Genomic DNA, 12041 nt, shown 5'->3' with positions numbered 1-12041 from the left:
TGACGGGCAACATGTTGCTCGACACTTTATTACATTTTTGTTTTGCGTGACACTTTTCTTTCTTCCGCCAAGGTCATTAATTAGGCTTTACGTTATCTTGAGGGTGTCTAGATTCTAATAACTGGATGGATAGAGAAAAAGAAAACACAGGCTTATATCTAATGTCTTACAATCTTTACTATCTGGACTTAATTATGTATTTGTATTCTGTTTCTCTGTGCACGTTTTTCGTAATCTCTCTCCCTCTCCCTCTCTGACATCACTCGGTGAGTGCGCACGCTTGTGTGTGTGTGTGTGTGTGTGTGTGTGTGTGTGTGTGTGTGTGTGTGTGTGTGTGTGTGTGTGTGTGTGTGTGTGTGTGTGTGTGTGTGTGTGTAACCACAAGAATGCAGAGCGAGCGCGCGTCACACCGGCACACACAAGCACAGAGGGCCCATTCTTACACACAGTGGGCAGGGTGCAGTGACGCTGTTTCCCACAGACTGACTGACACAGAGAGAGAGAGAGAGAGAGAGAGAGAGAGAGAGGGAAGAGGGAAGAGGGAGAGACAGAGTGAGAAGAGAGAGGGGGCAGAAAAGGAAAGAGGGTTGAGGCAGAAAACAGAAAGAATAGAAGGAGAAAAAAGAGTAGAGAGAGAGAGAGAGAGAGAGAGAGAGAGAGAGGAGGAACAGAAAGCGAGGACTTGTCAACATTATAAGGTGAGGGTGGAGGGGTTGAAGAACAGAATCCAGATGCCAGAACAGACACATTACAAGTTTCAGCAGCTGACTGGATGAGAGAAAGGGAGAGACCTGGCCTGTCACTTCAGACGTGCTGAAGGGTAAGGTGCCTACGCGCAAACATCTGTTGAGTCCCAGCAACTTGAGGTACTTTGAAAGTGTCTGGTCCTTTGATATAGCTGTTGACTGTGTTGTAGTGTAGGGTGAAACAGGGCCACAACACAGTCATGTGTACTTGTCTAAGAAATAGCTCTTTCTGTTGGGTAATTCTAATAGGAAGTTGCAGCTATTAGTGATAAGATAAGAGACTCCCGGTGTTAGGAAGGCACTGCGCACCACTGGTACGTGAATTTGTCCATTTAAATCTCTGAACCTTTTCAGTTTGTACAACTCTTGTTCAGCTTTTCGCAGATCCTTTTTAGATAGACTGTTTGTTTGTAGATACAGTTGAATTATTTCGTCAAAACCTTGAGCACGATAAAAACAAGTTTGTCAACTAATATAGTAAGTGACTTTCTGATTTCACACTTGATAGACCTTTTCTACACTTCCTCTTTCAACGCACCATTGATGATGGGTTGTTAAAGGATTGCAAATGGATCTGAGAGACTGTCATCTTCTTACTCGATACTCTCTCACACTATTTAGCCATGTTTTATTGTTGCGTAGTGGGATGAAACACTGTGTTATGCTAGAGGGAACTGTAATCAACAAAGCTGTCAACAAGTCCAGGAGAAGGAGAGTTTTGCATGAAATTGAAACTATGGACACAGGGTTAAAAATGTGTTTACACTATATTTTATTCAAACACAATGTTTTTATCCTGGACCTAGTCGGTAGAGAATGTGACCACTGATCAAAAAGTGTTCAAATAAACAATGTCTGATTGAAAGACTAAAGATATACTGTATGACAACTGTTGAAATATTGAAATATACCTGACCCAATAGCTACTTTCAACCTGGCGTCCCTATTTTGGTCATGTCATTACAGGCAAAAATATTCCCAAAAATACCCTACAAAAATAACGGATTTAGCCAATTTATGTTTGTTGTGAATTTGCAGATCGGCTATTTTAGCTATTTTTTAAATAGGGCTATATACAATGAGAGGGAATGTGTGTGCGCGTGTGTGAGTGTGAGTGTGAGTGTGAGTGTGAGTGTGTGTGTGTGTGTGTGTGTGTGTGTGTGTGTGTGTGTGTGGTGTGTGGTGTGTGGTGTGTGGTGTGTGTGGTGTGTGTGTGTGTGTGTGTGTGTGTGTGTGTGTGTGTGTGTGTGTGTGTGTGTGTGTGTGTGTGTGTGTGGGGGGGGGGGGGGGTGTTAGTTCTAGTTGTGCGCTGCTTGGGGCGACTCATTAAAGATTCCTGCCTCGCCTTCTGTCATCACTCTGTCTTTAGGTCGCACATGTTCCTTTAAATAGCCGTCGGAGCTAACTGAGCGCAATCATAACTTTTCTCTGCCCCCATCCTGGCTTTGTGTGGCCCTGCAATGGCCTTTTCCTGTTTATGAATTGGCCTGAGCAAACACAATGTCAGGAGAAAGTACCCATTCATAGCCTTTGTTTTGGAATGACAGTATTCTTTTACAGAACAGCATGGAGCCCGCTATAATTTGGTTTCAACAGGATGATAGAGAGATGGAGACACATACAGTATGTATGGTTATGACAGGATTCAAAGAGGCATCAATGTTAATTGCTACGCCATTTCAGGGAAATGTTATAATGATGTTCTGAGGAAAATTTCATTTGAACCAGTATGGCTTGAGTGACAGTATGACAGTATGGGAAAAGCATACAAAACCTGGGGGGTATAAACTTCCTCTTCAACTTGACGCCATCATTTCTCTTTTAGCGTGTTCTTATTCTAACTTCAGCGTGCTAGATTTTAGTTGTGTACTTCTCCTTTATGTACCTCTCATTTGTCACAAAACTGCTTTGAACACACATAAACAAACTTAACACTAGCGTGCAGGCACCTTCAGTTAGTGTGCCACAGCCACAAATAAATAGAGCCTTGCCGAAAGAGGACTTGACAAGCAGTACTGATGATGATGATCGAAAGCAGTACGATCGCGAGCCAGAAATACTTCAACAACACTGCCAAAAGAGTGGCCAGAGCTGGGTTTTTTCTCTCTTATGTTCAGATTCAGCTCAGATCAAGAGGTCACTCATACAAGTATGTGCAGTGAAATGTTGGTGTGACATGCTCCAGACTGTGTTAACAATATATTAAAATGCAAGATATGATTATATATTTTATTATATCAGATTTGAGATTTATATATGCACATTATTATGATCAAATTATATAGATCAGAATAAAGCCTTATACTGTATAACCGCGGCCCGTGATTGCTATGGGTAAAGACCTAATATAGTAAATAGTTAATGGTGCATTTACAGTATATAGCTCTTTAACCAAAGCGCTTTACAATGTGCATTACCTTCACCCACTAACGCACACATTGACACACCGACGGCGGAGGAAACAACCATACAAGTTATCAACCCACGTATTAGGAAGCAATCAGGGTTTCAGTGTCTTGCTCAAGGACACTTTCTCAATAACCCAGGGGAGCCGAGCCGGGGATCAAACTGTGAACCTTTCATTTCCCAAGCGGCCGCTCTTCACTGTCTGAAGTGAGGAGCGGCCACTTATTGCAGGTTACCACATTACAAGAGACGCAGTATGAAGTACCTTTATGTGTTGGAATCCCAAGATATAAATATATTTGTTTTTCATGTAGATTATGGCCCCAAAGGTTTAGGAATCTATGGTAATACAATGTTTTGATAGGGCATAAGATCCCTAGAGGGCAAAATGTTGCACGGAAATATAACAATTACATGGAACTAACATTGATGATTAACCCCTTTTGACCAGGGTCCCCCAGGGGTCTATCCGTGGCCCACTCCTTTTTCCCTCTACACCAAAGTCTAGTCTACAAGCTCACAACACATCACACGTGATATTGTAGATCTGCAATTTCCGCCGTGGTTAATAATCAATCTTTGTGAGATTCATGCTCATTGTGTGGGTTTGTGCATGAGGCACTGTTGGCAAATACACATGGCATGAAGTACAGTCATTGTTGTTTCTGGACAGGTAGAGACTGTTGTTTCTGTTTCCACCACATCATTTCTTAACCTCTCCATGTGTAGGTCATATCTATTTATGACACGGTGAAGCTGTACTGTATGCTGCAACTCTTATTGTCCAAGTGACTCCTACTGTACCTATTTGTCAGTGACACTGCAGCAGGCCTTGTTTACTGAGTTCTCATTCTAAGAGCAGGGCCCTTTGCTATGATTATGGTTCAGTGGTGAGCTATGGTTATCTGCTATGGGTACATCTTGACCAAGTGTTATCAGCCTCACTAAAGAACGCACAATCCCATGAGAAATAAACAGCTTTGATTCCACACGGTTAAGCAGTAAAATCCAGCGTTAACACAACCTCAGTTAACACTCAGGATTTTGCTGTGTACCAACCATGTACTGTATCTTCTTCAGTATAATATGCATGCATAAAGAGCGTGGTGGTTCACTTGCTATGAGAAGCTTAACAGTCGTGTTAAGCCAATACGATTGCTTGGCTAAAACTTGCAATTGCTCGTTAACTGCATCCCGTAGGCCTACAACAACTCTCTCTCTCTCTCTCTCTCTCTCTCTCTCTCTCTCTCTCTCTCTCTCTCTCTCTCTCTCTCTCTCTCTCTCTCTCTCTCTCTCTCTCTCTCTCTCTCTCTCTCTCTCTCTCTCTCTCTCATATAAGTATAGCCTTGCCAAGCCCTTCTGTTTCTGCAGCGTGTACATCCCCAGCCATGATGTACACGTACACCCCCTGGACATGATGCTAGTATGTCGCAGGGATTTACCCCCAATCCAACGTTTGATGCTATGTTCCAAGCAACGAGGAATTGGGTACCATTTTGATCGTTTTTGGTATGATCCAGTCAGGGATTGAACCCCAACCACCCAAACGAAGGTGGACACTCTAACCATAAGGCCGCCAAGCTGCTTGTCTCTCTATTACCTCTGCCTATTTGTCATTGGCTCTCAACTATAATTTCAACATCGCTATAACTCGGAATAGAAATGAACACATCACCATCACTGCTAATCAGAAGTGGCTGTTGAGAGTGAAATAAGAAGGGTTATTTTGACGTCTCAATACGACATGCCAGCCTAAGTTCTCACAGCCCGGTTTCCTGTTGAGTAAATGAGCAGGAAGGAAACTCGAAGGCTGACTGTAAACCAATTTCACACATGAGCCACACTGAGTCTATATGCTCTATTCATGCAGGTGCACGGTGCATAATATGCTTCGCCTAAGACGCAGTCAAATATGAGATGGAAATCTGACTAACATTTCTCACTGTGAATTCTGAATACAGAGGCTCTGTTCGGAAGCCATAATGCTAAAGGAGAGCTTTGGTGAGAGACCTTCCTGTGAAGTCCTTTGTGCTGGTGAATTTACACAAATCATCTACAGTACATTCACCTATAGAGAGATGCAGCCTTTAACCACATGAACCCTAGCCTCCCTATTTTGGGGCGAGCATTCTGTGAAAATAGCTCAACAAGCTTGTGAGCTTGTAGATCAGTTATTTTTGGCAAATATATTTAGTGTAGACTCCTGGGGTTCTCCGGTCACAAAGTATATATAGGGTTTAAGTTAACATTGAAAACATGACTTTCATTTAAAAAGAATCATAGCTACAATAGAGGTACAATCAATGTTTGAATAACACACTTCATAAGTAAAAGATTACGTACGTAATGTAACTTTCATGCGTAAACAAGTAGAGTTATATATAACAAATGCATTACAAAAATAAGTAACAGACTACTTTTGGAACTTTTCCCCCCTCTAAACAGCCAACAAATTAATGATCACTAATTACACTAATGACTAATGTAATAACCTTTGCCCTTTAGACGTATTCAATTCAATTTAGACTAGAGGATGCTGCAGCTTCTGCATTGTTTATGTTTCATCACAGCATTGACATTTACAGTAGTCTGCCAAAATAACATTTTAATACCAATAACATTACTGTGTGTGGCATTCTTCTCTATTCCATTTAGCCCTCTTCCTTTTAATAAGAATCCTTTTGTGTTTCATTTGAGGTAATTTTGTGAAAGTGACACAATAGCAATTTAACATGTTTGGCACAGAAAGTAATTTTCTGAAAAAACTTAATAATTTAAGAAATGTTACTTTACAACATTCTACTTCCCCACCACTGGATACTATATTGTAGTGAGCAGAGGGCCTGTCTTTAACCACTGGAACCCTGGCATCCCTCACAACGCGTTGCATTGCGTTGTTTTGCGTGAGCTTGTAGGTCAGCTGTTTTCGGCGAAGAGATTTGGTATAGAGGGGGGAAAGAGCGGACCAAGTACAGAGCCGACCCGGTCAACTAAGTTCACCAAGTATAGAGGGTTTTTAAGTGGTTAAAACCGTTTGTGATGGCTTTTATTAGCCGGATAAATAACCTGTGTCAATCAGGTGGGAAGAAATGTGAAGGTCAAGTAATGTGGACAGTGGATAATGTGAGAATACCACATTTATCAAAACAAAAAAACGTGAAAAAGTTAAAAGAATCACCATCCTTCAAGGTGTTCCTCGGCACCATATCTGTGTATTCAGATGGATATCCAAACCAGTTTTTATCTCATCTCATCTCTCTCTATTTCTATATCTGAGATCTCTCTTTCTGTCATTCACTTCTCAGTGAGACTCTTGGATGAGGAAACTTAGAGATCTGTACTGACTTATTCCACTCCAACATTAAAGCTAAAGGAGGAGTAGGGGAAAAGAGGAGTGAGACAGGCGTGTTGGGAGGGAAGGGAAGGGGAATCGTGGGAGGAAGAGGAGGTGAAAGCCACGGTGGTGGCGGTGGAGGGCAGGGAGGTTATCTGTAATAGACCCCTGCAATAGAGTTCATTCTACTAACCTCTCCTCTTCATTTTCTTGTCCACAGGAATCTCCCTGCTCCATCACCTCTCAACACGCTGAACGATGGATGAAGCAGAAATAAAGAAGAGTTGAGGGGAGGTGGTAGAAGTTAGAGGAGACTGTGGAGGACCTGGAACAAAGAGTGAGGAGGTCAAATACAAGTTGCCAAAAAGAGACAAACTGTGAAGAGTAGGCACCTGAGGCCTTCCACAACTTTCATCACAATTTCAGGATTTCCAGGATTATATCATTGAGCGAGGGAGTTCAAAATGCATCTTCTCATAAACAATGAAGTGTTTGGTCTCTCAGGCTTGTATAAACAAAGCTTTCGTCTCTCCATAACCCACAGGCAGGGTACTTGAGGTAAGAGGAGGTTGGATGAAGGCCAGCGCTGTGGTTTCCGGGCAAGCATCTGATCTAACACAAACATGTCAACAGAAACGTGTACCGTACGCGCCAGCAGCAACTCACCTTCATCAGATAACACAGTGTTAGCAGGGTATTATTATGACTGTGCTCGGTCCCTGTTGAGCTACAGCTCATGTAGGAAACGCACCAAAGGAGAGTTGTGAGCCACAGGCACTGATGTCTGACCTGAATACTTTTTTCTGTTTCGGATGATTGTTGATAATAAACAGCTGTTCTGATTGGTTTATAATATAGCCGATCATTCTGACTGGATGGGAAATATTTTGATGACTCTTGTTGACCAATCAGTATTTTCTACTGTGGTAAACTTGCCCTTCAGACGACGTATAAGCTCTCTTCAGAAGTTGGATTTTAAAAAAGAATCTTCAGCCTGAACCAAGAAAGGGAGCTTTGCCAAGTTAATTAGCTGCCCGTCTTAATTAATTTGGCAGAGATTTGAGATATCAGAAGCAGCTTAATATCTTCAGTCGTCGTTTTTTACTGCGTCTATAAACTTCATGACCCAATAAAAGGAATTACAAAAACTTTTACAGTCCCCGCCAGCCTCAATAAAAGAAAGGAGTTCTAACGAATCCTTTGCATAATAATCATGGATGAGAAGAAAGACAGCGTCTTGGAGCTTTTCAGCCAGCTGTGGAGCTTCGTCACGGACAAACACAACCAGGGGGTGTACAACTCTGTGTGCCTGGTGGTGCTCTTGGCACTGCCCTTGCTGGTCCTCGTCACGTCCCTGGTGGTGTGCTGCCACTGCTGCTGCTGCCGCCACAACAACTGCTGCTGCTGCTGCGGTGACACCTCCTCCTCCGCGTCACAGTCAGAGACCAACAAGAAGAAGAAGAAGAAGAACGGGGACACCGAGGACTTGTGGATCTCTGTCAAAACGGGGCCGATGACCCCGGACAGGGTCGCCCTAGCCATGGTGTAGTAGCAGGGTGGTGGTTCTCAAACCTTTTTGAATGTCAAGGACCCCCAAATTGATATCTATTTGCCGGCAGGGCCACATATGAAAATATTGTGTCAGGGACCCCATACAAGATGTATGTTTACATTTTTTCAAGAATGTTAAAAAATAGCCGATCTACGCTCACAGCGTGACGCGATGCGACACGTTGTGAGCTTGTGGATCTGCTTGTCAAATAGCCGATGTATACAGTAGGGTTAAAGTGATCAAACTAATTGGGTTGCTATATTAGCCTAACTAATTTAGCTGGGGACCCTCTGCAACCACCTCATGGACAAGATCCACATGGTATAGGGGTCAGTTGTGTTCTGATGTAGGCCTACAGTATCTCCTATATCGATTGGGCTTGTGTGGTACTGTCAGAGGAAAATGGGATAAGCCTATGGCTGTTTTAGAACTCTGGGCAAGCTAAAGCAAACTTCTCAGGCCTGGTATTAGAAAAAATGCAGATATTGTACAGAGAGGACTTGTTTTGAATTTATATGATGTAATTTGTGGAGATTGTCTGATAATATTCGCAATGTTTTGTTTTTAGTGCATGGTACATAAAAGAAGCAAAATGGTCCAATATGCTTGACGTAATAGAGGGATTTGAATGTGTGTGTGTGTGCGCCTGTGTGTGTGTGCGAGAGAGAATAACAGTGTTACTGTAGTGTGTGCATCGTGTTTTTAGAGCTACTATGTGAAATTCATTGCCTCTATATTTTGGAGACAGACTCAGTGCAAGGACTGCCCAAAATGTGTGTAGAATGTTCAGCTCAGCTATAACACTGCCAAGCTTTTATATTGAGGTTTTATAGTTTCCTTGCAAGGAAAATGACTCTTCTTTCCTGACAGGTTAAAGCCATTCAATTCAGAACATATGAGCCCTTCGCACTTATAAAAAACATTTAGCTCCTTTTATTAATTTGGCTGTTATTTCTTGTTCTGGTATTATCTGCTTAATAGAGCAAATCGTGGCTGAATTAAAGAATCTGTTGTACATGTTCCAATTATCACTAGATGTCAAAGGAGCACTTTTCCTATTATCTGTTCACTTCTGCATCTTTATCAGATGTTTAAGTCAGTACACCTTCTGAACTGTTCAACGTCTAAGCACATAAGCCCTATGAAGAATGGCAGAAAATAGCCAATCTACAAGCTCATGTCCCATCATGACATGTTGTGAGCTTGTAAATCTGCTATTTTCACTTTTAAAAAAATGTTGGTTGCAAGAGTCTCAACTGCGTGATTTTTTTATTTCTTTTTGGAAGTGTTTAACAGAGATGGGAAATGACAGGACCCTTTAAAGCATGTCGATTTACACCGGCAGGTCTTGATGTACGTACTTCCTTCACGCAAGGCCAACTTAATCAAAAGCATTTTATCGCCTGGATCATCTTTATGCATCAGCTGGTGATTATGATGATAAAATGATCGCTGTGTGCCGGTGCTTTGCGGAAAACAGGCCCCAGTCTCACTCTATCACTGTTCAAACAGACAAATCCCTGTGCGGAATGAGTGTTGTTGCATCCTGTTTAGAGAGAGCAATGAAAAGATCAGATCTTGCACCACACAATCTTATTTGAGCTGCCATTGGAAGCCTATAGGTGGCATTGGCCAATCGCCAATTTGTGTTACTGCCCCAAAACAATCTAATCTCAACCTACAGTATTACGAGATTTAGTTTTCCCAATGGTCTGTATTTGTCAAACCTTGTAAGATTTCTGATCTATTATCATCACTGATCAATCCTGTGTTCCTCAACAAAATCTGAATCCAGTTAGTCAGTTCGGCATACAGCAGCTCATTAAGACCTGACACACAAAAAGGTGACTGAAATATCACGCCTGCGCTTGACAGGAGAGTCACACAGCCATAGGTCATATAATATAGATACTCAATAACTGATGGCTAAAGATTCCTGCCCTGACCGTATCAATGTAACTGATCATGGAATACAGTAGTGTTAAAACCACCACCTGAACCCTAGAGTCCATATTCTGGGCATGTCATAATAGGTGAGCAATTGGCGAAAACAGCAGTTGTAGCAGCTAAGCTCGCAGTGCATGAGCAAGTCTATTAAGTCTATTAAAGACTTTCGGGCCCTATTTTCGCCAGTGCCTTACCCATTATACCTAAACTCCTTGGCATTTTTTTTACTATTTAATTAAATTAAATTTAAAAAAAGTGCCGTTTTACATCCGAACACCGAAAAACACCGGTTGCTGATCCCGGACGAGCCCCCAAATATGTTACGACCTTATATGGTCTAGAGGATAAGGAGTAACATATTTCAAACCATAGTCAGGGTCAACCAAAAATGTGTACAATTTATTAAACAACTTAAATACACAGGGGATCAATAAACAGGGAAGGCATAAACATCAGGGTGGCCAAAGCCAAAATACTCCCTACCTGAAAAGAAAACAAACTAAACTACACCAAAACAAAAAGTACAATCTAAACTCCCTACCTAAGAGAAACAGGGGGAAAAAGGGGGAACAAAGAAAATGGCAGCACACCCCTACCAGCTTCCCTGTTTGTAGGTACTCAGGAAAAGGTTTGGGTTGTAATTAAGAAATAGCTTATATTTAGAATTGTCTATACTTTGAACACTCAGTAGTAAAGGTAACTCCCGCGCTAAGCCGGAAGTTATGGCACACAGCCTACAGACCTACTAAAGACTAGCTAACACAGAAGGGATTCAGCAGCACATGGTGACAGATGGCAAAAGGGCTGTTGAGGAGCCTCCCAGGCTTTTATGCTGGCTGGGCTGATTGAAGAATGAGGCCCAGGTGTGTCTCCAGACACCAAGCCACTCCTCCAATCTCCACTCCACCCTCCATTACCAAATAGGGCACTGCAATCACTCAGAGGGTTAAAAACACAATATGAGGCCACATAGGGCCGTAACAAGTTCAAATAGCCAATCTACGAGCTCACGAAGTATCGATGTAGATCGGCTAGTTGAACCATTTGAAAATGTTTTTTAAAAAAGTAAAAAAATGGCAAAGTTAGTTTAGGGATAATGGGTAAGGCACTGGCAAAATAGGGCCCTTCGTCTTCCATGTAGTGTTTCAGAGCTAACCTGATTTCATGAAGTATTTCTGCCTGAAATATCTGCCTGCTAGGGACGTTTTTTGCATTCAGGAGGTCAGTAGAAAGAGCACGTTTCACTTTCATTTTATTTCTCTCCACATCTTGGGTGTATTTGCGATGTCTTTCAAGACAGTGTTCACACTCCCCTACCTTATATACTGTGCATTTCATTTGCTGGTGTAGCTTTGATAATCTCTCCGCAGAAAGTCAAGGGGTTAGAGAAAATATTCCTTTCCTTCGCTCAGCTTTCCTTGTCAGTATAGGCTGTGATCACAGTGAGGGGAGGTGGGAGGGAGGGGATTTATCATTTGTTTGAACAGTAAATCTGTCATTCTAGATAGTGTCTCTAGCTAGGATAGCAGCACTTTTTTGATCTCACCCAATTATGCATGAGGATGTATATTTAGACTGTTTTTCTGTTGTTACACAGTGGGGTAAAAAGTGCTGAGGTGATCATTTTTCAAATAATGTGTCCGGGCCTTGCTTTGTTGGTTGTACTGCATGCATAATTTATCTTGACAGAGAGAGATAGAGTGATAAAGGCGAGCACAAAGTGGAAGAATCCCGGGACGGAAATAAAGTATTTTTTCTAGCTTTGTTGAATCTTGTTTCCTCATTATTAAGATGAATTGAAGTTCACAGAGCGTTTTGTGCTTTGGCATGAAGTTGCTGTTTTTACATTTAAAGCTTGTCACATGCTCTATAAGTAGACTGCTCCATTCAACAACGGCAGCCGACAAAGATATGCTGAGTAACTACACATACCTTGTGTGTGTGTGTGTGTGTGTGTGTGTGTGTGTGTGTGTGTGTGTGTGTGTGTGTGTGTGTGTGTGTGTGTGTGTGTGTGTGCGTGTGTGCGTGTGTGCGTGTGTGTGTGCGTGCGTGAATG

General features: G+C 42.1%; 1 protein-coding gene across 3 annotated transcripts; it reads left to right on the top strand.

Annotated features, from left to right (window-relative positions):
* Nucleotides 1-546: 546 nt before the first annotated feature.
* kiaa0040 (KIAA0040 ortholog) lies at nucleotides 547-11748 on the top strand. 3 transcript variants are annotated; one of them, XM_084056603.1, is made up of 2 exons: nucleotides 547-820; nucleotides 6707-11748. In XM_084056603.1, the coding sequence occupies exon 2, from the start codon at nucleotides 7700-7702 to the stop codon at nucleotides 8033-8035; it is 336 nt and encodes a 111-aa protein (XP_083912729.1). In that variant the 5' UTR covers nucleotides 547-820; nucleotides 6707-7699; the 3' UTR covers nucleotides 8036-11748. The 3 variants fall into 3 exon arrangements, with proteins under 3 accessions (XP_083912729.1, XP_083912728.1, XP_083912730.1); XM_084056602.1 differs by having other exon boundaries at nucleotides 547-866; XM_084056604.1 differs by lacking the exon at nucleotides 547-820 and adding an exon at nucleotides 878-1060.
* The last annotated feature ends 293 nt before the right edge of the window (nucleotides 11749-12041 follow it).

The sequence above is a fragment of the Gymnoscopelus microlampas genome (genome assembly GCF_963454915.1).
Source record: "Gymnoscopelus microlampas genome assembly, chromosome: 5".
NCBI lineage: Eukaryota > Metazoa > Chordata > Actinopteri > Myctophiformes > Myctophidae > Gymnoscopelus > Gymnoscopelus microlampas.
The sequence above is the reverse complement of the archived record's forward strand: the minus strand, read 5'-3'. Positions and strand labels throughout refer to the sequence as shown.

What these genes read in the sequence shown, in the direction of transcription:
- kiaa0040 (XM_084056603.1), top strand. Translation starts at nt 7,700, where the DNA reads ATGGATGAGAAGAAAGACAGCGTCTTGGAGCTTTTCAGCCAGCTGTGG.